Source organism: Pteropus vampyrus, unplaced genomic scaffold (assembly GCF_000151845.1).
Source record: "Pteropus vampyrus isolate Shadow unplaced genomic scaffold, Pvam_2.0 Scaffold323, whole genome shotgun sequence".
In the NCBI taxonomy this organism is placed as follows: Eukaryota; Metazoa; Chordata; class Mammalia; order Chiroptera; family Pteropodidae; genus Pteropus; species Pteropus vampyrus.
The window spans coordinates 1467740-1494508 of record NW_011889104.1 but is presented as its reverse complement, the minus strand read 5'-3'; the positions used below and the strand labels follow the sequence as shown (position 1 = coordinate 1494508).

Here is a 26769-nt window from a genome sequence, read left to right as displayed (position 1 = left end):
TCCATCAGATCCTTCTGTTTGAATCGATTCTTAGGTCGCATGACCCCAAACCTGGCACTCATTCAGTCACTCATTTGTTTAACCATCTGGTGATTCACTCAGGACCTTAACCAATCACTTGCCCACTAATTTCTTCACACCTACATAATTCACTGCCACGTGCTAGGTGCTGGGAGCACAACCCTTGGCCTGGCAGAGCTTCCAGTCTGGTGGGAAGACAGAGGCTCATCAAGTGCCCACACAAACAGCTGTAAAAACACAGATCTAGTGCTGCCAAGGAGAGAGCCATGAGGGCATGTGAGCCAGCATGGGGCAACTCAGTTTAAAGGAGCAGTAAAGAGATGCCCCTGAGCAAGACACAGTGAATAATGTCAACTAGCTGAAAGAGGGTGACAGAGCACCGAGACAGCACATGCAAAGGTCCTGTGGCTCGGGGGTCCTGAAACAAGAGGCTGGGAGAAAGCCAGCATACAGAGAGACAGGCAGGGGGCAGGCTGAGGAGCAACTGTCAGCAAAGGCCACAGGGTGGTGTCTGTAGGGAAACAGCGGGGGGCCCAGTAACATGGTCTTGTCTCTGACTTTTGAGCAACGAGAAGCTCGTGGCAGTTTTTAAGCAGGAGACTGACTTGCATTTCAGAAAGTCCAGTCTGGCTACAATAGAAAGAAGAAACCAGAAAGGGCAAGATGGATGGGGTGGGCGGTGAGCAACCTGGAAGGAGGCAGTGGGCAGTGGGGCACATTGCAGTGCCTGCAGCCATGTGCAGAGAGGGACCAGGGCTGGAGGGGTCCAAGGTCAAACTGCAGCACCAGAGGGCAATGTGATAGCAGAAGGAGGGGTAGGCAGTGTCGGACCCCGCGTCTCTGCCTCAAGTGACTGGGATGTCACCGTGAGATGGGAGTACTGGGGAGGACCAGGTGTGAGCAGTAAGGTCGTGGGTTTGATGGGCATGGGCTGAGTGCCAGGCGCCTCTATGACCCCCAAGCGGAATTTCTAAAGGGCACTTGGGTCTGAGAGGCCCCCTCTCCTAGCCTCCCCATCTGCCCTGCAGAATCATCCGGACCAAAGTGCAGCAGCCCTTCAACCTCCCCATGGACAGCTGCGTGGCCACCAAGTCCCTGAGCCCAGGACATACACTGAGTGAGTGGTCGAGGGGCTGCAGGAGCACACACGGGGACACGCAGGGGGTTGTACACATGCCCGCTGTGCAAATGAGCCCTTCCACGGGAACAAAGCCTTGCTGGGCTCCAGGGTCCAGTCACTGAGGTGTTCAGGGTGGCAAAACCTCAGGCAACCTCAACTCCAGAATCTCTCCCACCAGCGGCCCCAACTCCTCCATGGTGGCAGCAGGGGCTCTCAGGGGTGCTTCCCCCTCCCCCCCCCGCCATATCCTGACCCTGTCCTTCTCATGCCCTGCAGTCCCCAGCTCGGCCGTGACGCCCCCAGAGTCACCACAGTCTGACTCTCTGGGCTCTACCTACTCCATCAATGGGCTGCTGGGGATTGCACAGCCAGGGGACAGCAAGAGGAAGACTGATGACAGTGAGTAGGGGGATGCTGGGGTGGTTTGCTCTGATGGGGACAGAAACCTCTTCAACCTAGGGCTTTGCAGCCTGGCAGCTCCCCACCTGCAGCATGTGGCCTATCTCTGAGCAGCCATGGCCAGAGCCTCCAAGCCTGGCCTGACCCTCTGTCTGCAGCTGAGTCTGCTCCTCCACTCCAGGCTGGGTGGAGATGGGTCCCCTGAGAGCTTTCTCCCTGCCCGGGACACCAGGTGACCAGGACAGCTGCCGCCTGAGCATCGATTCACAGAGCAGCGGTGGGGCCCGCAAGCATCTGCGCACAGAGGCCTTTGGCCAGCACCACCTCGAGCCACTCGAGTGCCCCTTCGAGCGACAGCACTACCCCGAGGCCTACGCATCTCCCAGCCACTCCAAAGGCGAACAGGTGAGAAGCGCCTGGGGTGGGCGTGCAGGCTGGCGATGCACGGTCTCCGACGACCCCGATCTGCCCATGGTCCTGCCACCAGAGCAGCCAGAAATTGTCTTGATAGCTCGGGCTCAAGCTTCACGTGGTTCCAAGCCGGCATGCTGTTCTTCCAGGAGCTGGCACTTCCTCCTTGTCCCCCAGCCCTCTCGCCTCCTCTCACCAACCTCTGAGCTGGCCCTTTGAGAGGAGCCACACAGCCACTACCACCTGGCCAGAGACACAGGCCCAGATCCGCCCCCAAAGCTGTAGCCCAAAGTCTCCATGCCATGACTTCAACCAGCACCCCTGCCCCCTCCGGCCACTCACACCCACACACACATGACCCTGGTGACTCACGTTCCAGAGTACGCACTCCGTCCATGCCTCCCTGCCCTGGCACGCCGTGTGCCCTCCCAGCGCTCTGCCCGGAAAAGTACCGCCCGGCCAGTATGACTCAGCTCACGCACCACCTTGCCTGCAAATTCTGCTCCCCAGGCATTTGACCTCTCCCTCCTGTGCTTTTACATGGCGACCTGCTGCTCCTGGTCACCTCTCACACTGGATCGCAGTGGACAGAGGTGTGAGGACACGGGGCAGCATCTTGGAGCATGTTTTACTCTCCAGCCTCAAGCTCTGTGCCCTGTTGAAGTAGGTGTTCAGGAAAGGCAGGGTCAGTGAACACACCGAGATCCAGACAGTTGATTGACAGCCCCAAAGCCATTCTCATTTCCAGCTCAGGACAGGTGACTGTTTGTGGTGGGATGGCTTCTGTGAGGTGGCAGAGATGGCCCAGTGAAGTTGCTCCACTGACAGAACCCCCAGGAGCTGCCTCTGGCCGTACTTGCTGCCAGAAGTCATCGTGACCCCCGCCCTGCTGGTCATCAGCAGGAGAGCTTTGGGTATCTGCCCCTCTTTGCTCACGCTGTCACTGTCCAGCAGTGAGACAGCTCTACGCACTAAGATCTGAGCAGGACAATGACAATGAGGCTGACAATCTGCTGAACCTTTGCTGGTGACCGTCTGGGCAGCCGGGTCCATGTAGATGACTTTGTCAGCCTGGCTACAGCAGCCACGAGGGCCAGAGAGGAAGCTGCCATCAGCAGCTGAGGACAGGCTGGCTTGCTGAGAGTCGGCACAGGGCTCCGGGGCAGGGGGGCAGCAGTGGGGCCACTCCCCAAAGGGACCAGCATGACCCGAGTACAAGCACTGTGTCCTAGCAGAGGGTAGGAACCCTGCCACAGGGTCCTGAGCACCTGCCCCATTCCGCATGGGACCTGCTGGGTCACAAGGAGACCCTAGCACGTGCACAGGAGTCATGCAGTGAGAGTGGCAGGGACCTCAGGACAACTGTCTCCGTGTGTGGAGATGAGCCAGGGCCAAGGAGAGTGCAAACGACTGGTGTCGCTCAGACTGTCCCATGGTCACCTGTGTTAGAGGCCGTACCTCTAGGTCAGTCCTTGTTTGAAGACTGGAAAAGGGATAGTGAAAGCCAGGGACCTGCTGCAGACAGGGGGACTGAAGCCCAGCACGTTCCTCAGTGACCCCCCACCTTATCCCTGCCACGCGTTCGTTGTCATTCACTCCTTTAGCTTCTGGCGAAAGGTCTTTTCAGCCCTCGGTGGCCGACGGTGCTGCCCAAGGAGCGCTGTGTCCCTTCACCTGCAACAGCCGGGCCCTGGGGGCTGGAGGTGGGATAGGGACAGGCCACCTCCTCATGAACCCAACATGGGGAGGGTGTTCGGCAGAAGCACTGGGTGTCACTCCCAGGCGTACCCAAGGTGTGTAGCTCTTGTCCCTCTACTGCCCACTCACACTAGAAGCACATTGACATGACAGAGGTCAAGAGCCCGGCGGCTCCTGACTCCTCATGCGTCTGTGATGACGGATGACTGAGCACGTGTTGTCCCCGTGCCTCGCGCCTGCACACATACATGTGGACACACCTCTGTCCTTGCATCAGCCTCATGAAGCAGGTCCTGTTGCCCCTGTAATACAGGTAACAAAATCGCGGCTCAGAGAGGCAAGGACACTAAAGCTGCTAGGGGTGATGCAGACCCGCCTCACCCAGCTCAAGTGCAGTCCCACAAGCAATCCAGCCATCCCTAGGGTGTGGAAGCCACTCTGCACAGTGTCATCAAAATGCTGACCGCATGGATTTGGGTTTTTTGTCCACTGAATTTTCTGGATTTTGGAACAGCCACAGGATTTCAGTAGGTGTTTTGATATAGAACCAAGACATCCGTAAGATACTTTAAACCTTCCCTACACTCTCTAGAAATTAGGTACTTGTTCAGTCACATTACGCTGGGCTGCAGCACCTCCACCCACCATGAAGCTGGCCCCTTGGGAGGCATGGGACTAGAGCCCAGTGAGTCATCAGTTGCTGCGATATTGGTGCCCTGGTGGCCTCCGGAACTGCCCGCATGCAGCGAAAGCACTATGTCCTTGGAGAGCGGGTGGATTGGAAGTCACTGGAAGCGTCGCCTTCAGTGGAGCACCCCTTCTCTAGTTCTGACAATTTCACATAGCTCATCTGTAACACTTGCAACTCCGCATGCTGGGTCACAGTGGGCGTGGTGCATTCCTGCCTTCGATGGAGCAACTTCTTTCTGGAAGGGGCACCAAGGAGCTGGCCCTGCTCATTGCAGAGGCTGGGAGTGGTTGAAGATGGGGTTCGAATGAAAAGAACCCACGTATTGGACAAAGAGCTTCTCCAACACCATCAGCTGAGCGTCATCTCCAAGCCAGAGCTGAACACCAGCATTTGCTTGAACGTGGAGGGAGCCCACCTGCCACTGCAGGAGAAAGCCCCGGGGTTAAGGGTCAGGGCGGTATCCTCAGTGCAGCTGCCCAGGATCCTGGCTGCAGGCTCCCCACAGAGAAAGCAAACGTGACGTCACTCGCCCATGTCACAGGGCTGACAGGGATAGATCAGCCAGCAGAAGCAGAGCTCTGCAAATGTAAGAAGTGTGATGATGTCAACCAGCTTGGGCATCAGCACTGGAGCCAGACCCCTTGGGTTTAACCCTGGCCGTCTCCTACGGCAGGGGTCCCCAACCCTTGGGCCACAGACTGGTATCAGTCCGTGGCCTGTTAGGAACTGCGCCGCACAGCAGGAGGTGAGCGGCAGGCAAGCAAACAAAGCTTCATCTAGATTTGCAGCCGCTCCCCAGCACTAGCATCACCACCTCAGCTCCACCTCAGATCATCAGGCATTAGATTCTCATAGGAGCACCGGTCCCTGGTGCCAGAAAGACTGGGGACCACTGCCCTGTGGGACAGTGACAAGTTTCTTGACCTCTCTGCACCTGTGTTTCCTCTCTGGATGGGGGTGAACTATTGAGCTGAGTGAAGCGCTCGGCACAGCTCTGTGAGCTGAGTGCTCTACCCTGCACCCTGTCCTCGCCGGGTTCAGACCCTGCGAGCAGATGAGGAACCGGACTGTGTCAGGCCAGGTGACGCCCACAGAAGGAGCTGCCCTCTCCCGTGCCTGCTCGCAGGCCACCAGCTGTGGCAGAGGGGGCAGCCGTGATCTTGGGGTTGAGGAGAACGAGGATGTGAGTCAGAGAATAAAACCAACTGAGCCTGCGAAGCGGACTTAAGAGTGAGTGGAAGAGGGGACAGTGAACGGTGTTTCCTGGGACCCAGGTGTCTCTGTGCTGCCCCGGGGTCTCTGTGCTGACTTCTCTTTCTCCCCAGGGCCTCTACCCACTGCCCCTGCTCAACAGCACCCTGGACGACGGGAAGGCCACCCTGACCCCATCCAATACACCCTTGGGGCGCAACCTCTCAACTCACCAGACTTACCCTGTGGTGGCAGGTAGGACGCTGGGATCTCCTAGGCCCCGTGGAACTGGCTGGAGGCTGGGCTGGAGGGCAGGGTGTGGCTGGCCTGAGGAGGAGGCATTAGGGCCCGGGGCCTGGAGAGGACAGGGGCTGTGCTAGCAGGGCCTCCTGGTAGGTCATGAGGGTCCGACCCTCTCTGCTCAGCCCCCGCTGCGGGAGAAGCAGGCACACAGCCCTCGGCCACACTGGCAGGGGCACCGCAGGGAGGTAGAGGCTCCCTGCTTCGCCCAGCCTGACGAGCACCCCTCCCGCCTGCCGCCCGCCCCATCTCATAGCCGGTCGTGCATGCCCCCCATGCCATCTCACCCTCTCTCCTTGTCTCCCTCCCCGGCAGATCCTCACTCACCCTTCGCCATAAAGCAGGAAAGCCCCGAGGTGTCCAGTTCTAGCTCCACCCCTTCCTCTTTATCTAGCTCCGCCTTTTTGGACCTGCAGCAAGCCGGCTCTGGGGTCGCAGCCGGCACCTCGGTCCCGCCCTTCAATGCCTTTCCCCACGCTGCCTCCATGTACGGGCAGCTCGCGGGCCAGGCCCTCCTCTCAGGTACGACAGGGAGGTCCGGGCCAGCAGCCTAAGGGGGCGGGAGGGTCCTCAGAGCCAAGCCCCTGGTCCAAGGGGTCCGGCCCCTGCTCTGCCCCCATCAGCCTTCTCTCAAATCCCCAGTAACTGCCGGAGGTGCCAGGATGTGGGTCTCCATGGAGCAAAACGGGCCTTGTGGGGCAGGCACTCTGGAGGTACCTGGGAGTGGGGTGCCCTGCGGGTTTCCAGCACCTGGCTCCAGGGCCAGGAACCAGGCACTGAGAGGCAGTGAACACTTGGTCTTGGGTAAAAACATTTTAAAAGAAGGAGAAAAGGACAACACTTTGGAGGGAAAAAGTCACTGGCTTTTAGAGCCAATTTCTGGATCAGATTTCTAAAGAAGACAGAAAGCCAGTCACAGTTGAGTTCCCACTGTGTGACTCCCTTTGAGCAGGCTCCACAGTGTTCCCCTTAGAGGACACTCAGCGGTGATCCACCCACGAGAGACAGGAGGGCCGCGTCCTCGAGGCCTTCCAAGCTGGAAGCACCTTAGGTACGTCGAGAGCAAATCTCGGCACCCAAGGAGAGGCAGGCAGGGAGAGGGCCTGGCTGGGCCCTCAATGGGCACATGGCTGGTGAGGGCCTGGCCCAGTACACCCCGTGACGCTGACGAGGCCTGGGCAGCAGCTGACTAGGCAGGGCATTTACTTGGGCAGAGCAGGCATAGAAACAGGACCCCCCCTGGGGTAGCAGGAGGGGACAGCCCTTGGACCATTGGTTTTCACTGGTCCTGGCCACCCTCTCGAAATGAAAGCTTTTGCTTAAAAATCACTGCCCCTCCGCCCAGAGACCACAGCTACACACCTGAGTTAGTTCGTCCTCATCTCATAACTGACTGCACCACAGTCCGCTGGACACGGAGATTCCTCTGTGCGCCCCATGTCTGCTGTGGGAGGCCCTCTGGGAAGAGGGGGCACAGAGATAAAGGGTTAACATGGCAAGCCTGGTGTGTGGGAAGCAATGAAGAAAATGTTGACTCAGAGTCGGGATTTCAAAAGAGGTGAAGTCAGTGGGGACGGGTCACTTGTTTTGACCAAAGCGATGAAAGGAGAAGGTCTGTGAGCTGCGTGGGCTGACGTCAGCAGAGAAAATGGGGGTCGGGCATAGGAGAGGCCGCCTTGTATGAAAGGCAGGCCAGGGCCAGGAGGGCCGGGTAAGGCAGGCTCGGGGTGAGGGTGTAGGCAAGAATGGAGGGTGTGAGGGTGTGGATGGGCGGCAGGACCAGCCAAGCACGGGGAACAACAGAGGGCTGGACAATAGCCTGGTGGTGGCATGGAGTTTAGCTGAAGCAGCCCAGGACAAACTCCCCGCCATAAGGTCCCCATGCTTTCTCACCTCCCCATCTTCCTGTCAGGGCTCCAAGCACCCTTGTCAACATGCAGTCAGGTTAGGGGACACTTCCAACTTCTATCTGCTCCTGGCTGAGTGACATGCCGGCTCTCCAGATCAGCTGCAGGGCATGCAATGTGGGACAGAGCAGCTGGTGGCAGGCACCTGGGGTCAGGCAGGCAGCAAAATCACAGCTTTGGGGTGTTCCTCAGGCACGAGGCCATGACAATTGGTGTCCATGCCAAGATCAGAGTGTTGGCCTGGGCTCCTTAAAGACTGTCCACCTGCAGCCCCTGGTTGAGACTGGATCTGGGTGCCCTCCATGTGGCCGAGCCAGTGCAAGCAGATAGGAGGCCACAGAGAGAAGGCAGGGGCGTGGGGGGCTGTTACACCTGTTCAGAGAGGAGGAGGTGAATTTAAGAGAGGAAAGGAAGTGGGGACAAGGGGAGAGTGTCCTTTCCATGGCCATCTCGGCCTACCTATGTGCCCCATCCTCCTCCGAGGTTCCTGTGGACCCTTCTGCTACCTCCTGCCACCTTTGCTGCTTGGCAGAGTCTCCAGGTCACTGCCCACCCAGCCCAGGGCTCTGACTGTCCTGCTGGCTCGCAGCTTCTCCCCATCCCACTAGGGACCAAACCGCGTCAGGGTTTGGAGGGTGTCAGATTGCTCCCTATTCCTCCCCATTCCCTCCAGACACCCATTTGAGGTCCCAACACACTTGCCAGGAGCAATCTGGAGGAGGCTGGTCTGGACTGACTCCCGCTCCACTGGTCAGAGGCCGTGAGTTTGGTTTTATCATCAAAGAGTCCACTGCCTGCCTCCATCCTTTTGTGCAAAATTATATTTAGTCTTGCCAGGGAGATTGCTGGGTTGCCATAAATTCTCCTTGCTATCGGAACAAGATAAGGGATTGAAAAGGTCATGTAGAGGGCAGACATCAAAGCGGGCAAGTAAAAGGATCTGAAACCATGTCCGCCCACCTCGGGATCCCTCTGCGTCATGGAGTCCTAAGCCCACTCTGTACAATAATCATGACAGCTACCAAGATTTCTGGGGTGCTCACGTCCCCTTGTGAAACCCCACTTCACAGCCAGTCGACATGGGCCTGTGCCTATGCCAGTGTCTTAAAAATAGGACCGTAGCGGAAGCATATTTGCAGAGGAGATGGAGTTACAAACCAAAGAGAAATGTCTGGTGAAGAGCCTTGAAAACGAGTGGACGAAGGCCGCGGCCGGGCCGCCGTGGAGGGGATCTGCCTCGCGGCTTCTGTAGTTTCACTTCTGAGAAGGTGGCAAGGCTCTTGGCTTTGGGGGAAGAGACCATGTATGTAAGGAATTGAAGCAAAGAGTGCTGTGGGACTGGTAGGAAAGTTTATGGCCACAGTCTGAGAGAGGGCGCCCTGAAGAGGGTCTAGCAGCCTGTCCCAGAGGCTAAGGTCATGGGAGGAGGACTTCGGGGTCTGCTCCAGCACCGCTCAGAAATCTCTGCCCTGTGGGAGGAAATTGGACAGCTGAGGGGGACGAAGGTTAAAATCTCAGAATACAGAGGAGTGAGGCTGGCGAGTTCAACTTCCAGGAGCAGTTTGGGGGCTGGTTCTCACGGGAGGGGACCCGGGGCTACTGTGCCCTGGCGCTCAGCCCACTGAGCTGCTCAAGAAGCAGTACCGTCAGGAGGTGGAAGGGACAGGACGAGGGCAGGAGGAAACAGCAGCCTGGGGTGCACCTAGGCCTGCCCCACAAATCGGTGGCCCGAGAGCTGAAACTTGCCTCCCAACTCCTGCCCCATCACAGTGGACACAGATGTGACCTCAGAATCTGCCCCACGCAGCGCCCCAGGCAGTCCCTGGCCACTGGTCAAGGGTCAGGTGAGCCCATCTCACCGTCTCTCATCCACTGGCTCCTCATAAGACATGCAGGCAGGAGGGGAGCCTCGGTCCTTTGCTCCTCAGCCACAGCCTGGCCTGGGCCTGGCCCCTCTCTCTGGGGAGGAGGGGGGCAGTGCATCGAGCCTGAGCCAGCTCAACGCCCCCTCTGCCATAGCCTTCCCACTAGGCCGCCTGCCCTCACAGACGTCACATCGCTCCCTCGTGCAGGCTCTTGGCCAGGCTGTTGGCCTGAGAGCCAAGGGCCAAGTCTGAGAGCTGACCGCCTGCGATCTTCTCTGAAGGAAGACCAGCTTGGCCCTGGATCCTCCTTCTGCTTCTGAGCGCTCTGCAGTTCCCTTTCCTCGCCTGCGTTGCCATCCCCTCACTTGCTTGAACCCTGTGTCTAGGTACCTGGATACATCTGTAGAATTCCAGCAGGGTTTTCTCTGTTTGGTCCAGCGCCAGTCACAGCTGGACATTATCCTGACATTCACACAAAATGTTCATGTTGATCAACAAAGTCACCCTGTTTCAAATAATGAACCCTGATGACTCATTTTAAACAGGATTTATTTTGTAAGGACTCCCACAACATGTAATAATTTATAGGATGTGTCCACAGCACTAGGCGGTGTCCACCTATAGTAGGCAGCCCTGGCTCAGGACCACACTGGTGACACCGCAGCGCTAGGGATGAGATAGTAACAGTGATAAAGTACACGAGGCTACTTCTCTTCACGTTCTGTGTGTTCAGAGGCCAAGGCTTGGGGCACGTGGGTGGCTGGCCTATGGCCGCTTGGAAATGATCCTAGAAGCAGGATGAGAGCCCCGGGATCCCAGGGGCAGAAGTCCAGCAAGCCTCCCCGCCTGCTGACCCCTTGTGCTTGGCCCCCAGTGCCCATCCCAATCTGCGTCCTGTCTTTACTTGCTGCCTGGCCTGGCTAGTCCAGCAGCCTTGTTCCTGCTGTAACACGCGTGCTCTGAAACATGCTAGCATGTGCTCACAGCGTTTGTGGAAGAGCAGCTATGTTAGGGGACTCCCCAGGAAGAGAGGCAAGGAGAACTTAGCCACTGGTATTGATGGCTTACAGGGTTCCATGGGACGTGCCTTCCCCTTCATCACGGCCAGGCACCCCCCAAAGGGGCCAAGGGAGGAAGGTCCACACCAGGGCTGGTGGGAGGAAAGTTGTATCCCAATGGGGTCCAAGAAGGGAATACACTTGAGAATTTGGCTGGCAGGGACTCACGGGGCCACTTGAGTCCTCAGGGGACTTACACACTGGGGCAGAAGAGCAAAGGGCACTGGGTAATGGTCACGATCTATGCAGTGGTTCCCAACCAGGGAACATATGGCACCATCTGGAGAGAATTTCGGTGTCGCACTGTGTGGGAACTGCTACCGGCACCCACTGCTACCCACCAGTGGGTAGAGGCCAGGAATGGGCCTGAACACCTTGCTGTGCAGGGATGCCCGAACGTCACAACACTGAGCTCGAGAAACCCTGAGAGGTCACCAAGAGCTTGGATGACCCAATAAGTCACCCTTCAAACTGGCACTTGTCAGTGGAATGGGCATTGTTAACAAATGTGGTGGGACAGAGGCCCTGACCAGGGCAGAGTGAGAGTCCTCGGACAGGGGGCCTGACCTGGGCCTGCACGACGTGAGGAGAGGCCCGGGCGGAAGGGCCTGTGGCCATTGGCACAGGGTGCTGAGGCGAGAAGCCCACCAGGTCAGAAGGCCTCCAGAATGGGGAGGCTGGGCTGCCTGAAGTTGGAGACAAGCATAGCCAAGGAAAGCAGGGCCTCATGGGACACCAGGCGGGTCATCCACAGATACAAATAAACAGGACCGGGCTCTGTTTGGCTGAGAGTAGTTCTTTTCAAGAGTAGAATGGACAGTGTGTGGTTTATAGTCACATGTAAATGCTGAATATTTCTCAGCTATGTCTCCTTTTCAGGTCGGGGATGGCCAGTGGGTTTCATGTCCTTTGTAACTCTGATGGGCTGTTCCCCTGTCAGACCAAGAGGAGGAGACCCCACTGTGGCTCAGTGGAAAAGAGCACAGTGACTAATACGAAGTCTTTTGTGGAGCCAAAAAGGGTAGCAATGGGCCTGCAGGCCATACCTGTGCCACCCTTCGAGGGGCCTTGCTCTTGGTTCTGCTCAGAGTTGGGGTTGAGAAGGCATGAGGTCTCAGGCCTCTAATGTTTTTATTTAGGCCACTGCTGTACTGAGGCTGGGGGTCAGGGTTATGGTTAGGAAGATAGCCCAAGCATCTCCCCAGGACAGTGACGTGTTTGTGGGTGAGTAGGATTCACGTATGTGAGTCATCAAGAACAGGGAGCAATGCAGCCTACAACAGTCAGTGCTCTCTGCATGGTGGAGCCTGTCCTCTGCCAAGGACAGAGGAAGTGGCTTGGGACAGAGTGGGCATGGTGGGTGGGAAGCAAGACAGAAAGTACGTGGGCTCCTGTGGCCCAGCTGATGACTTCTTCCTGTGTTTTTTCAGGGCGAGAGATGGTGGGACCCACGCTGCCTGGATACCCACCCCACATCCCCACCAGCGGACAGGGCAGCTATGCCTCTTCTGCCATTGCAGGCATGGTGGCAGGTAAGGGAGAGGCTGGCTGGAGGGGACTATTGTAAGAGGAAGTGTCAGCTAAAGGTGGAGCGAGAGGGAACAAGAAGGAGGGGTGTCCCATGCATAGACTTCTGGAAGGACACTGGAGGGTAGACGGGAAGGTCCACCTTTGTAATCACCTGGAAAAGAGATTCTAGCGCAGTCCCAGCCACTTAACTGTCCCTAACTTGGCCTCCCCTTCTTCTCAGATGCTCCCATATCACCTGCCATGGCGACAAAGGGGCGGCTGAGGCAGACAGCTGGTCAAATCCAAGCTCTACCCCTTCCACCCATTCCAGGAGCCCCAATGGAGTGTGCTTGGGGCTGCAAAACTCTAGGGGCCAAACATAGCCCAGCCTGTAAGCAACCTGTGGTCACCCAGTTACTTAATGCTGGTGACTCTTGGTTCACCTTTCTGTAATCTTTGAATATGGATGGTGTTGGAGATGGTGATAATGATGATGGCTGAAATACAGCCCCCTTCACATCCCACACTCATGGACCCTGTGTGGGCAGAGTCCATTGCAGCTACTCCAGAGGTACTGCAGAGTGTGACATGAACTGGGAGCATTGCTTCATACTCATCCAGGCTATCCTGCAGTCTTGCCTGTCAGTCATTCGGTTTCTTTGTCCACCAGCATGGTCATCACCCAACGGTGACCCATGGTCTCAAGGTCTGGACAAGCAAGGAGGACAAGGAAGTTTTCTTGGGGCGAGTGTCTCTCTTAGGAACCACACAAGAAGTGTGGACAGGGTAGAATCAAGCCATTTCCACCGCCCAGAAGGCCCGAGGACCTGGAGCTTCTAGAAGGGGCTCTGGATCCGGGCATCGGTGACTCCCATACCAGCCCTGGGCCAGCCTCCCAGGCCTGATCCCAGAGACAGTGCCATCACCCAGGCCTGCTCCCTGTCCCACTCCCCACCCTGGACTGTCTCTGCCAGCCACCCACGCTGGTGCCCTGTGCGAGGGGGGCGGGGCTCCTGGGCAAAGGGAAGGGAGGGCTTGGAGGGCTCTGCGCTCCCTGGGAACCTGCTGAGCTGGCACTTGTTGCTGCCTGGTTACCGTGGCAATGTGCTTAATGCAGCGTTGAAAATACAGAATACTGACTCCTCTCTCTCCCTCCTGGCCCCACTCCCTGCCTCCCTCCCTTCCTCTCCTGGAGCGTGAAATGAGATTGGTCAAGATAAAAAAGGAAAAGATTCGGTTATTTTTTTAAGAGTGTGGATAATGGGGCCTCTCAATCAAAATCCCAGGCTCCAGTCAGCTCCCCCATCCCCCTTCCAACCTCTCCACCTTTCCTTGCCGCCTGCTTAGAGGGGAGGAAGAAACATAAAGCCCAGCTCCTCTCTTAATTATGTATCATCCCGGGAGCAGGCCCAGGGCAAGGGGTTCCGGGGGGTCAAAGTCGAAACATGGGGTAGCTGGGAGACGTGGGCCTTTCATCAAAGGCCCCCAGGTTGTTTCCAGAATGACTTCACCCTGAGTGGGTGTCAAGAAAAATGGCACAGCCACACCATCCACTGCAAGTGGGTTGCAAAAGGAAGGGGCCCTGCTTTGTGTGGTGGGTTGGCTCTCGATAAGTTACATACAAATTTGTCTTCAGAAAATGTAGTACTACTGAAGTGTTTCACCCAGTTCCTAGGAACTCCATGGTGCAGAAGAATTCTTAAGGAGTTTTTTTCATAGAAAAATTATTTGTCCATCTCTTGCCAGTGGCACAATCTCCCGGTTGACTGAATGGGGATTCTTTCCACTAGATCAATAAACCTTCATTGAGCACCTATTATGTGCTACGTACATAATAAATGCTCCAAGCAACGTATGCCAATGACAGTCTTTAGTCAGTCACGGAAGGAAGGAAGAGATCATTTATTAAGACCTTTTGTGTTCCTGGCTATCCACAGATGTAACTTTATTTCTTATTTACCATTCCCATGTGCTTGGGGAGCTAGTATTATCCTAGTTTTATAAAGATAAGGAAACAAGCTTAGGAAAGCAGAGTTGTGTGCTCAGGGCCATAGCCGCACTACCTGGCTGAGTTAGTATATTGATTTCACACCTAGGGCTCTTTCTGCCACCCACCACACCGGACACAAAGACGCCAGCTCTAGGAGAGCAGCCCGGAACAGGACAGGACACAGACTTCTGCTTTGCCTTCTAATTATTGTTGTTGTTGTTCCTGCCCCACTAACACTCTCATACCTGTTCTGGAGCTGAACCAACAGCTCCAGATAGCTTGATCCATCCACCCACCCATCTATCCACCCACCCACCCACCCACCCATCTATCCATCCATCCACCCACCGACCCACCCATCCACTCATCCATCCATTCATCTATCTTTACACACATTTTCATACATCCATACATATCATCCATCCTTCCATCCATCCATTTATCCATCCACCTATCATCCACCAATCCATTCATCCTTCTATCCATTGCCAACAACACTTGCTGGTGAATTGGCTATAGGCATTCAAAAAAAGAGGAACGAGGATGACACCTGGGTTTGGGGCTTGGGAAAATGCATGGGTGGTGGTGGCAAGTGCAAGTGGGGGAGACTAGGAGAGAGAGAGGTAGAGTGTGTGGAAGGTAGAAATCAAGAGTCGTTTTGGGCCAGGTTAGGCTTGAGACACCTCCTCTGTACCCAGTTTAGTAAGTCAGCAGGCATGGCATGTGTCCCAAGTCAGGAGACCATCCTGGTGAGGGCACACATTTCAGCCTGTTCAGAGCTGTTATTGAATGTGAAGAGTTAGACAAGATCGGCCAAAAGAATGTGGGTGAGAATCACAGAAAGCTCACACACCACAGCCAGGCTCTTTAGCACTTGGAATTCTCGCAGGGAGGAAGCCAGAAGGAGAGTGAGGAGGAGAGGCCAGCGGGTCGGGATGCGGTCCTGGAGAGGGCATGGTGGGCAAGTCAAAGTCACTAAGAGATTCAGGGTGGTGGACACAGAAGTGGCCACTGGAATGACCGGGTAGAGGCTATGGGGATTTGGGCCATCAGCCTGACACAGGGGCATGAGGAGGTGAAGGCAGCAACCATGCAGCAGAGATAGATGCTGGCAGCTGAGAGGGGTGGGGGGCTTAGGGAGAGGGTTTTTTAATGTGGGGATAACAGGAGGCGTTTGCTGGCTGAAGGGAGTGATGGGCTAGAAAGGGAGAGACAGAGTTAACGGAGAGGAGCAGGGATCCAGGCTCAGAGCCAAGTTCTTGGAACGGAGCAGCAAGGGCACGCCTTTCCTGTGTATGGGGACACCCACAGGACAGGTGTGGGAAGGTGCTATACTGCCTATCAAGTCCCGCCCGCCCCTACCCCAGCTTCTCTGTGACTGAAGCAGACGTGTGTTCATGTGTTCGAGAGTGAGTGAATAAGTGGCAAAACCAGAGGGCACGCACACTCCATTTCTGCCTCTCTTCCTTGTCCCTTAGAGCAAGTGGCATTGGCTCTGGGTGGGGCATAGGCATGCGGCACAGGGCAGACTGGTTTCCTCCATGGATGTAGTAAACCAGGGAGGTCTGGGCTACATGGGGCAGTTCGCATTGTGGGGAAAGAGCTGGAATAGGAGCTGGGGTGTTTTGGCTGGCTCTCAGTGCAGACGTGGCCTTGGGCTGTCATTCCCTCTGTGCTTAGCAGGCTCTTCATTTGGGAAACCAGTGGTTGGGTCAGATCATTTCTTTCTTTCTTTGCTTTTTCCTCCCTCCCTCCTCTCTTTTACACATTTGTTTTGTGAGCCCAAGTTGAGTTCAGGGACCTGCTCTGTTCCTGCCCTGACGTCCTCCCCTCCCCCTCCCCCTCCTCACTCCCACCCACTCCTGCACAAATGCCTCCTTCCCAGGTCAGGAAGCAGCCCCTCCAACCCCAACCTAGGCTTTAACATTGTATTCTGGCACCTGCTTAATGGGAAAAGAAGAAAGGCCAGCACTCCTTGACTGTTTCTTGCACAGCAAGCATGGTGCCAAATATTTAATGTGCATCATCTAACTCAGCCCTCACGAACCATTTGTCCCTTCCTACAGATGAGGAAACCAAGGCTCAGAGGAGTGAAGTGACTTGCCCAATGTGACACAGCCAGGAAGTGGCCAGGCAGTTTCAGGCCACAGTGCCACAGGGGCACTCAGCTCCCAAGAGCATGAGTTTCTGAAAGGCAGCATGGACACTGGTGGAACCAGGGTCAGCAGGAACCTGGAACTCAGAGCCAAGAGGCTTAAGGTGGCTCTGCTCTGCTGCCTACGGTGTGACCTGGTCCACCTGGACGTGCTCTGCCCGCCCCTCTCTGTACGCTTCACGGGAGGGCTGCGACAGCAGGGGCACAGTGGTCATGCCTACCTGACCCCGTGGCTATTTAAGGGCATTCTTAAGTCATTTCTTTGGAAAATAATTCTTCGGTGATGCCAGAATCCAGTCACAGAAAGAAGCGATCTGACTTGTTTTGTGTAAATTCACACACTGAGTTTGCTTGAAGTGGCAGAGTTGGGACGGGACAACAAAGCCCTCAGCCAAGTCCCAGGACAGGTTCCCGGCAGCCCCCACCCCCAGCACCTCCCCACTCCTCCCTAACAGACATGGGGGGAGGGGGCGGGGTGGGTGAAGAGACTGCACACTGAGTGGTTCCTTCCACAGAGTCCCCTGGCCCTGGCCCCTCTGCAGAAGGCCCAGGCCACAGTAGCAGTGCTTAAGGCATGGGCCCTGGGGTCACAGAATCCACAGGTCCCCAGCCTATCCTTTACCTGGGGAATACAGTGACATCCACCTCTGGGTTCCTCTGGGTTCCTGAGGACAGGGCTTGCAGTACCTGGCAGGAAGGGCACTGCCCAAGGTGTGCTGATGAAGGGCCTGAGGGCTGCGGGGGCCTTCTGAGCTCCCATCAGGCTGCCTTGGCTCCTCGGGTGTTATTTGCTTGACTCGTCAGCCCCGCTCAGCCCTGTCCTCTACCCAGGCACCATTTCGACGCCCACCTCACCTCTCGCCCTTGTGTCCCCAACAGGAAGCGACTATTCTGGCAACGCCTACGGCCACACCCCCTACTCCACCTACGGGGAGGCCTGGCGCTTCCCCAACTCCAGCCTGCTGAGTAAGTCCTGGGGTGGCCCTCTGCTATGCAGGGCGCTGGGGTATGAGGCTGGGCGGCCAGTTAGGCGAGGGTCTGGGAGACAGGGTCACGAGTGGGGTCACCTGGCCAGAAGGTGGTGCACCAGATCAGGTCGTCCTGTTCAGGGAAAGAGGGCGGGAGAGAGACGTCCCTGCACCTTCTCCCTCCTGCTGCCACGTCTACAAGATCTTGTTCTGAGATGGACCAGGGCTCAGGCCTCCGGAGGCCCAGGTAGATAGGAAGTCTCAGGGTGGATGCCTTGCCTTCAGGGGCTGGCAGTCCAGCAGCAGCAGACATCTGCGGGTGCCCTCTGTCCCCTGCCTGGGAGTGTGCCATGTGCACACATGGGCCACCTAAGGAGTGATAAGTGCTCGTGATGCAGCAGGAGACCCCTGTTCCACCACCACCCTGAGGGTTGGCTTGGAGGCAAACAAGCTTCAGGGTCCTCCTACGTCCACGGGGCCCTCAAACCCTGGCCCCTTGACCATCAGATGCCAAATCCTTTGGCTCTGGGAAGGAAGATTCTGTGACCTTGCACCATTCAGGGAAAGCTGGGAGACCCCCAACGGTCCCCCAGTGTGCATGGTTATGGGGGTCACAGCAATCGTGGAGGAGGGGCGAGAGCCCCTTTCTCATTCAGGCCAGAAGTTCAAAGGGGAGGCAGCGGAAGAACCTGGGCCAGGAGCCGATCAGATGGGCCGGGTGGATGAATAACCTGCACTGTCCCAAGGTCTGCGGAGCCAGGCGGCTGTGCTGCAACCCTCCTCTGACCAGCAATGCTGTTATTTTTTGGTGTGTCCAGGTTCCCCCTACTATTACAGTCCCACGCCAAGGCCAAGCGCACCACCCACCACCGCCACAGCCTTTGACCACCTGTAGTGGCCACGGGGCAGCTGGAGGACCCGGCCGGGGACGGGCCCCAGAGAGTCGCAGAAAGGAATCTTTATTTATTACACAGAGACCATGCAGGTCCAGCCTCACGGTCACTCCCTGTGTGGTTGGCTTCAAGACCCATGAAACGCAGGACAACTCTGCAGAGGCCCCGTCCTCCAAGATTCCTTTGTGGGAAAAAGAGTCTCACCCGAGAGATGCAGACAAGGGACGTGCAGACAAGGGGAGACCAAGCGCTTGAGAGGGATGGCAACCTGGCCCAGGGTGCCTCCCTGGCTCCACCAACAATGTGCCATAGCGGTCCCAGGCTGTCAGCACTCTGTACAACCCACGCGCCACGGCCACTGAGGGTCCCTTCCTCGGCTGAAGCCCCTCCTACACCCCCGTCTTGGCCATGGGCTGAGCTCTGGGTCCCATCAATCTGAAGCTCCAGTCTCCGTCAAGGGGCCTTCCAGCTGTTGCCATGCACCAGCATGCCCTGCCTGTCATCCCACGGCTCGTCTCAGAAACCAGACCCTCACAGCTGCAGACAGACTCTTCAAAGGGCCCAGCACAGAGCAGGCCGAGTTGCTGGGGATCTGTGTCCCTCCAATAGCCTTGCCACAGTCCCAGACCCCAACCCCTAAACCCAAGGATACCTGCAGCCACCCACCAGCCATGCCAGCTCCCTCTCAGCCCACAGCTCCTGCCCTAGGCCTGACTATAAGTACTGCAGATGCAGCTCTGCTGGGCCCAGCTCCCCTCTGTCCACATCTACTTGAGCATCTCACCAAATTGTCCGCGTTGGGCTTCTCTCCTTAATGCTTCTTTCTTTATTAAGGACCACTCACCATTGCCACTCGATTCAATAAACCATTACCCTGTCTCAGACCTTGGGCTTGTCTGGGAAGGGGTGAGGCACTGGGCTCTCACTTTGGGGCCAGGGTGGACAGGCCATCTAATGCCCAGAAGCCCTCTGCCCCAACACACTGAACACAAGCGCACCAACGACTCCACGCTTGGACGCCTCCATCTCCTAGTAGATGCAAGGATAACATAAGCACAGGGCGCAGCCCCAGGCCAATCATGGCCACCCAAGTGGTCACTATTAAGAGGGTTGTAGGGAGGCTGGTGAAGGCGGGGATGGTGTTGCACAGAAACAGTCATGACCTGCGGTGTGATGGGGGAGGGAGAAGATGTTTACTGGGCTCTATTGTGCCAGGTGCAGTGTGCAGGCCTCATACCAGTTTAGGTGGGGTTGGTCCCCATTTTACATGTAGAAAGACTGAGGCTCAGAAACAATGAAGTCGCTTGCCCAAGGGATAGCTTGGGCTCAGTCACATCCTGCTACCATAAGTCTAGCACCTCAACCCCACAGCACAGGGCCCTGGCCAGGCAGCTGGAGGGGAACTGTGGAGAGGCACCAGGTGGCAGTGCCCAGATCGGGGAGGGAACCCATAGGAACAACCTCTAGAAATTTCAGAGAACAAGGGGACATGTACCGAGGTGTTTGGCTCCCAGGGGCTATGTGATGTCTGTGTGGAATCTATGTGGGACTCCAGTAACAAGGGGCCAGGCTCTATAGCTGGATAGAGTCAGAAGAGGAGTCCTCACCCCAGCATACCCAGCATCCAGTGGCTCCAACACTGGAGGCAAGAGAGGCCAGGGGCACTTACCACAGATGGCATAGAGCCACAGGGTGAGGTTCCCTCCCACAAGGGAGCCAGTACCTGTGTCTCCAGGGCAACCTGAAATGAGGCTTGCCCTTCAACAACAGGCTGCCCTCTGCCACAAACCGGGAGGGAGACTGGCCCCCATTGTACCTAAGGCCCCAAGACAGCCCATCTGGCTCTGGGCCACAGTGAACCCCACCCGAGAGTCACCTTTATGGAGATGCAGGGCACCCAGGGAGCCCACAGAGCAACGTCGGAATGCTGGTGCCCCTGGCCAGCTCTCTCCAACCCCTGAATGACAAAGAGACTTGGGCTGTGCTGCGGGTGACATGGTTCAGAACTCCCCTTCCTGCCCATCCTGTACCAGGGACACACTCAGCCCTGGGACAACTGAGGCAGGGGGGTTAGTGCCACAGCCAACAGATGGGCCTGCTGAGGGCTCCCCTCTCTTCTTCCTCCACACACGCACACACGTACATATATGCAAACACATGCACATATGTAAATACAGAAAGACACATACACACATGCACACGCATACATATGCACACATGTGTGTACGTGCAAGCACACAGGCATGCATGCGCACACATGTGCACATACACATATGTGTGCATGCGTGCATATACAGAGACACATATGCACACACATGCATGCATACATGCACACACACGCAGGCCATCTCTGGCATCCCTGTCCTGTAGGAGGAGGGGTATGGCTCCCTCCCAGCCTTCCTCATCCCCAGGAGCATGACAGCCCTTCAGGTAGCCTCAGTGTCTTTCCGTGGTAAAGCTTGTCCACACCCATTTTCCTCTTTGGACATTGGCCCCATTTTGCACCCGGGGAAACTGACAGTGAGAGGCAACTTTCAAGGTCATTCAGAGGATCTGGGACCACAGCCTGAGTACTGTCATCTAAGGCCTCCAGTACCTGGAGGCGGCCATGCTTCTGCAGAGGCCTCAGGCCCTTGTGGGGAGGGACAGAGTTACTGGCCACCTAGGGCGCTTTCGCCAGCTCCCAGCGGCAAGTTGTCCTGGGTGAGGTCTACAGGTCAGCGTAGGTCCAGGAGGAGTGCCGGGTGACCCTGTTTCCCACCATCCTTGCCTCTGAGTCCCCCAAGTTGTCTTTACAGTCGAGAGGCACTGCCATCTGATGCTGTGCCCAGGTTGCCTGTCACCTTCTGCAGCACTGACCAAGCCAGGCTGATAGTGGCTAATTCTGGTGAAAGCATGGTCCCTGTCCCACAGAGTATCCACCAGCCCACCTCCCACCTTCCTGTCTTCACCTCTGTTGGTTTATCCCAGTCCCTCTTCTGTTGTGTCCCAAGCAATCATGCCCTCGACCACCTTCCTAGAGGCCTTAGTGCCTACAGGGTGCACCCTCCCTCCATCCCCTTCTCTCTGGCTGCTCGTCCTATTACCTTCTTCCCTCCCCTGGGTCCCTGGGAGACTGGGGACACCGCACTGGGGATGTCATCTCCTGGTGGCAGAAACCCACCCCTCCACCTCCCCTCATACGGACTCCCTGGAGGAGGCTAGAAGCACAGGCCAGGCCAGTGCGGTAGGTCAGCACCCAGGGCCAGAGCCCAGTCGCACAGAGGCTGCAGGGGGCAGGGAGGATGTGTGGTGGGGGCCCCTTCTGGGGGCGGGAAGTGGCCATTGGGTGGATAGGGGCAGCTGCTCCATCTACAAGGGTGGCAGCGGGCCAGGCTGGGGAGCCAAGGCGCCTGGCCGCGCCTTCCGCGGGGGGTGGGGTGGGGGGAGGTGGGACACGACATTTCCTGCGAGTGAAGCAGACTGTGCAGCGTGGAAATTGGCTCTTTCTGAGCCAGCGGCGCTACTGAGAGTCGGGCCGGGCTGCGGGAGGCGCTGCCCCTGGAGTGCACGGAGCAGCCATGTGCTGAGAACTCATTAGGGATAAATCAAACCAGCACCAGCGAACCAGCCCCCAGCGCGCCGGATCCCCAGGCCTCCCCCAGCTCAGGCCCCCCGGCTCAGGGCTACGCATGCGCAGAAAGCCAGGGACGCCTGGGACGGCCTGTGCGGTTACAGATAAACGCTGGTTTGCTGGTTTTATGTTTGTTTGCTTTGCGGGGGCGGGGGGGGGCGGTGCATTGGTAGTAGGCTTAACATAGGCCTGGCTGAGACCCCCCCCTCTCACACTGGTGCCCCCACCTATGCTCCTGGGGACATAGGCCCAGTCTACCAGCCACACCAGGGACCTTACAGCAGCAGGGAAGAAGCTGTTTGCAGGGATGAGCCCATCTGAGTGGAAGCTCACCGCCCGTGGAAGGGGAAGAGGTACCGAGGAAGGGGAGTGAGGCCCAGCTAGTCAAGGGAGGGGCTGGTACCCCTGCCTGCCATTCCAGGTGCTGAGCTGTGGGGGTCATTGGACCCTGTCAGTCACTGTCATCATAAGCAGCCAGACCATCAGATTGTCACCTTTTCCCCTGCCTCCTGCTAAAGAGTCTGGGCCAGGAGTGGATTGGTGACGTGCCCCATGACCTCCCCAGAGATGACACCTCAGGGCCCCGAGATTCCTCAGCTGTGAAATGCCAGGCTCTGGCCAGGATGACGTCCACCCCGAACACCTGGGTCAGTGAAAGGCAACGCAGCCTCATCTGGCTGGTTCAGGTATGAAGCCCTCATTCTCCCAAACCTCCAGGTAATTTTCCACTCAACACCACAGGCCAGAACCATGTTCTCACATTCAGGATCCGGTCTCTGTCTGGGGGGGTGGGTGTCCTGGGTGCTGCCTCAGCTACAAGTCGTAGCCAGGCACCCAAAGGCTTCCAGGCTGGCACAGCCCCCAGAGCTCACCAGCCAGTTCATATAGGCTAGGCACCAGAAGTCACGCTCGTTCATTCATTCATTCTTTTATAAGTCTTTCATGAACTACCCACTATGTGCCAGACCTTGTGATAGGCACCTAGGGGACAAGACGAAGCCAATCGGATTACATCCTCCACAGAAATGAAGCAAAGCAAAACCCCCGCTGAGCTTAGAAACGAGACTTTCACGAAAGTCACTTGAGAGCAGAGTAGCAAAGCAATGACAGGCGTAGAAGGGGGAGATGAAGTGCTGTCAGAGTCGATGCCACTCGCAAAGCCCCTCAGGCCCCCCAGGCCATTCTCCGCCTCTCTCATGTCCTCATGTCCAAGAAGCAGCTGCTGGGGACCAAGAGCAGACTCTAAACCTCAGGACTAGTTGGACCATCTTCCTGAAAAAGGGCTTTTCTCTATGTTCCTGTGTCTCCAGGGCTATAAGGAGGGCGTGAGACCAGAAGATGCAAAATGTACCATCTTTTCCCAAGCATTCCCCAGCCTGGGCCCAGACAGGAGCTGGCGCCGAGCTCCTGGCTTTGCTCAGAGCCACCGCTTTGCTCAACAGTGAGTGTGGGACGGGAAGCCTGGGGCCTTGAAACAGGCCAGAGCTGCCCCTCCCTGTGTGATCTGGCTGGTCCCCCTTGTCCCCATCTCAGTGCCCCCTCACCAAGCTGAGGCCAGCCTAGACCCCAGACCTCAGGTCCAAGTTGCTGGAAGGAAAGAGGGAGGAGGGTCCTGGGTGAAGAAGTGGGAGGTGGGGGCCCTGCTGGCTGTGAGTCCTAGGTCTGGGCTCTTCCTTCCCATAAACTCAGGCCCAGAGGTGGTGACAGTGGTGAGGCCTTGGGTACAGGCCTCACCGCCCTGACCCCTTATCCCATCTGCTTTTCCTTCAGCTCTCCTTGGAGGGTAGACAGAGGGTCTGCAGGGGTGGAAACATAACGGAGGGGAGCAGGTGCCACCCGGCAGCCAGCCTGGGTAGCTGGGAGTGGGCGCAGACCCAGGCCCAGGCTCAGACCCATCTGAGCACGTCGCCTGCTGAGAAGCAGAGTCGGGTGAGGGGAGGGCGGGGAGGTGAATAAATAATAGGAAATAAAACTTCATGAAGCAGAAAATAAAAGGCAGATTATACAGATGTGGCAATTTGAAGGATCATTGCCTCTGTCCTCTTTTAACTGCCGCATCTGGAGTTCTGAAGCAGCATACCGTCTCCCCACTTTGCCAGGTCTCCGCCTGGTTGGAGGCCCCCACGGGGATAGCACCTCCAAGGGCTCGGCCGCTGGCATCTCCTCACATCCACGCTGCTGCCCAGCCTGGGCAAGCCTGAGGGGCCGGGTGGTAGGTGAAAGTGGGCCAGGTGTTTCAGGGTGCAGCACTGAGCGGGTGTGGCTGTGGCTGTCTGCGAGAGGGCAGAGGGTAGGCAAGGCCGAGGCTGGTCCTGGGAGCGTGCATGGGAAGGAGCAAGACTGGGTGAGGATTCTGGTAGGGCAGGAGCCCAGGGGGCTGGGACGAGGCATAGCGAGAGCGTGAGGTCTGAAGCTCTGTGTCTTCATGCGGGCAGCTTCTTTCTCATCTTCATCAAAATTCACTTGTCAGGCCTCAGCTTGACGCTGTGCCAGGTGCTGCACAAACAGACATGGTCCTTGCCCTTAAGGAATTTCCAGCCTAAGACACACACACTGACATTCTGTTTATCTTGTTTTAAATATTAATGTATTCTCCCACCTTGTTCCACAGAGGTTTTGAGACAACTCATAGGAAATGCACACAGTGAATCAATCAAATCCGAGGGAGAAACAAAGCGTCAGGAACAAAGCAACATGAAGTGGGGGGTCTGGCGGCCAGGGCAGCTGCAAGAGACTGCCTGTGGGCCTCAAGTGTCTTGGTGGCCAGGTGAAGGGCTCTCTGGTCACTTACCTGGCTCATTTGCTGGATGAGAGAATCCTCGCTTCTCTGTCCATTTACTTCCCAACCCTGCCTGTCACACCAAATGGAGACAAAGAGACCAAACAGCAGAGAGGAGGTGAAGGCCCACTTGGCTCTATTCTGCTCACCGCCCTGGTGCACCATCTCTCAAAGCAGGGGACGGACTGTCACAGGACCATGAATGCAGATGGGAGTCAGAGCAGACAACGCTATGTTCAGACCTAGGTGTGAGAGTAGCACCTGTCCCAACTCGACCATCCCAGGAGGGTTTGCAGAGGGGCCCTGTCCCACGGACAGTTAGAGCTCCAGGTCTAAAATTCAGAACGAAGACAGGGCAGCAGGCTAGGTTGTGAGAGGTCCCAGAAGCTCCCTAAGCTTTGTAAACAGCCCCTCATGGGGAGGCTGAGCCCAGGGGTGGGAGGAGCGAGAGGAGTAAAGACAGAAAACAAACGTGCAAGACAGCAGAGCCAGGAGCACGGGCCGCGCTGGAGCCAGGAGAGTAAGGCTTGAGGCTCATGGTTCTACTCTAGGTGTCAGCCCTGGACAAGGCCCTGGGAATGCAGCGGAAACCAGCCTACCTTTCCTACCTACTCTCCCGGGAGCAGGGAGTAGGAAAGGAGGAGAGGCGAGGGGAGGGAGGGAGTTACAGATTCACTGTGAGGGAGAATAGCTGGAGAAGAGGGCTCAAGGAAGGCTTCCTGGAGGAGGTGGCATCTGGATGTCAGGGAGCATCGCCCCTTCCAGCTCCTGGGAGAACTCGCAATTTCTCTGCTGCTGGTCCCAGTCCCCATGCTTTGGTGGGTTTGCCTCCAGCCACCCCAGTCCCTCTCAGAAAATGAGCTCCGACTGCCTGATGCCCTGTTCCTAGTGGCAGGCTCAGAGACGGGCACATGAGCCAGGCAGGCTGCTCAAAGGAGCCCTACTCTCGGATTTGAGTTTGCAGTCCTCACAGGGCAAATGTTCTCTGTGTGCTAGATTTGCACCCCAAAGAGGGGGTCTTGGGAGCTGCTGAGCCATCATGGTACCAGGAGCGAGCCTCACCTGTACAGAGACCGCCTAGTCACTGAGGCCAGTCAAGGTCCTTTCCTGCCAAAGCCCATCTGAGTTGAGACTTGTGACTTGCAGCATCCAGGCTACAGAGCAAAGTGCAGTGGCACAGCCTGAGAGAAGACTCTGTGTCAGAGGACCCAAAGGGTAGAGGCCCTGCCAGCTCTCCTGCTGTGCTCTTGGATATTTACATGCTTCCCTGATTCCAAGGATCCCCCTGAAGCAAGCGGGATTAGCATCCCATTTTATAGAAAGCAAACCGGAGCATGGGAGGCTAGGAGACTGGCCCAGGGTCAGACATAGGGACAGCAGGGACCCACGCCCAGGCAGTCGACTCTAGGGCCTGCTGCCAAGACCTCATCATGCTGGCCTTGTGCAGGTTGTGAGGCCAAGGGCCAAGGGCCACAGAGAGGGGAGGGACAAGGCTGAGAAGACACTCACTGAGGGTGATCAGTAGCACTTAGGGAGGGTGGTGTTTTAGGGAGGGTGGGGTGGAAGCCAATTTGCCAGGTGTGAACAGGAACCAGGTGAGGGAGGAAAAGAGCTGGAAAGACCACCTTTTTCTTCATGATAGTGATACCTAAAGGTGTTCGCAAGGTAAGATAATGAAGCAGGTAGAGAGTAGGCCCACAGGCCTAGCTGGGACCCCCTGAGGGCGGCAGAGAAGTGGGCAGTGGTGTGCGGGCTCAGGGCAGGGGTCAGTCCCCACAATACAGAGATGCAGGAGCAGGAGAAAGGAAGAGGAAGGGACAGGTAAAGGCGTGAGCCACGGGTAATGGTGAGGGGCCCTCAGGCAAAGGCACTGGCAGCAGGGTGGTGGAGAGGCACCGCCATGGACAGCGTGGCAGTCAGGAAACGGTAAGAGTGAGCACGTGGGGAGTGAGGGAGGAGGGGGCCAGGCGTGGGACCCTCCAGGGCATCCTAAGGTTCCAGGCCACTCTGTGGACTTACAGAAGAGTCTCGCAGACAGCACAGATGGTCTCCAGACCACATTCGGACCCTGCCAGTTGGCCTTGCTCAAGCCATTTCACTTTCTTAAAGCCAGGCCCCCAGGCTGTCTCCCAAGCCATGAGCCAGTCCCTCTTCCACTGGGAAACCACACTCCTGGCCTGCAAGCAAGGGCCTTTCCAACC

General features: G+C 57.0%; 1 protein-coding gene across 6 annotated transcripts in view; it reads left to right on the top strand.

The window, feature by feature from the left end:
* The window catches only part of PAX8 (paired box 8), a 45484-nt gene extending 27168 nt beyond the window's left edge, over nucleotides 1-18316 (top strand). For 2 of the 6 annotated variants that reach the window (XM_011377875.2, XM_023521937.1), the window contains exons 5-12: nucleotides 1050-1138; nucleotides 1418-1540; nucleotides 1773-1945; nucleotides 5666-5786; nucleotides 6147-6353; nucleotides 12092-12193; nucleotides 17195-17281; nucleotides 18102-18316. In XM_011377875.2, coding sequence (XP_011376177.1) covers nucleotides 1050-1138; nucleotides 1418-1540; nucleotides 1773-1945; nucleotides 5666-5786; nucleotides 6147-6353; nucleotides 12092-12193; nucleotides 17195-17281; nucleotides 18102-18178 — 979 coding nt within the window. In that variant the 3' untranslated portion in view covers nucleotides 18179-18316. Of the gene's footprint in view, nucleotides 1-1049; nucleotides 1139-1417; nucleotides 1541-1772; nucleotides 1946-5665; nucleotides 5787-6146; nucleotides 12055-12091; nucleotides 12194-17194; nucleotides 17282-18101 lie in introns of those variants that run through there. The other 4 variants (XM_011377877.2, XM_023521938.1, XM_011377876.2 and 1 more) reach the window with 3 other exon arrangements.
* The last annotated feature ends 8453 nt before the right edge of the window (nucleotides 18317-26769 follow it).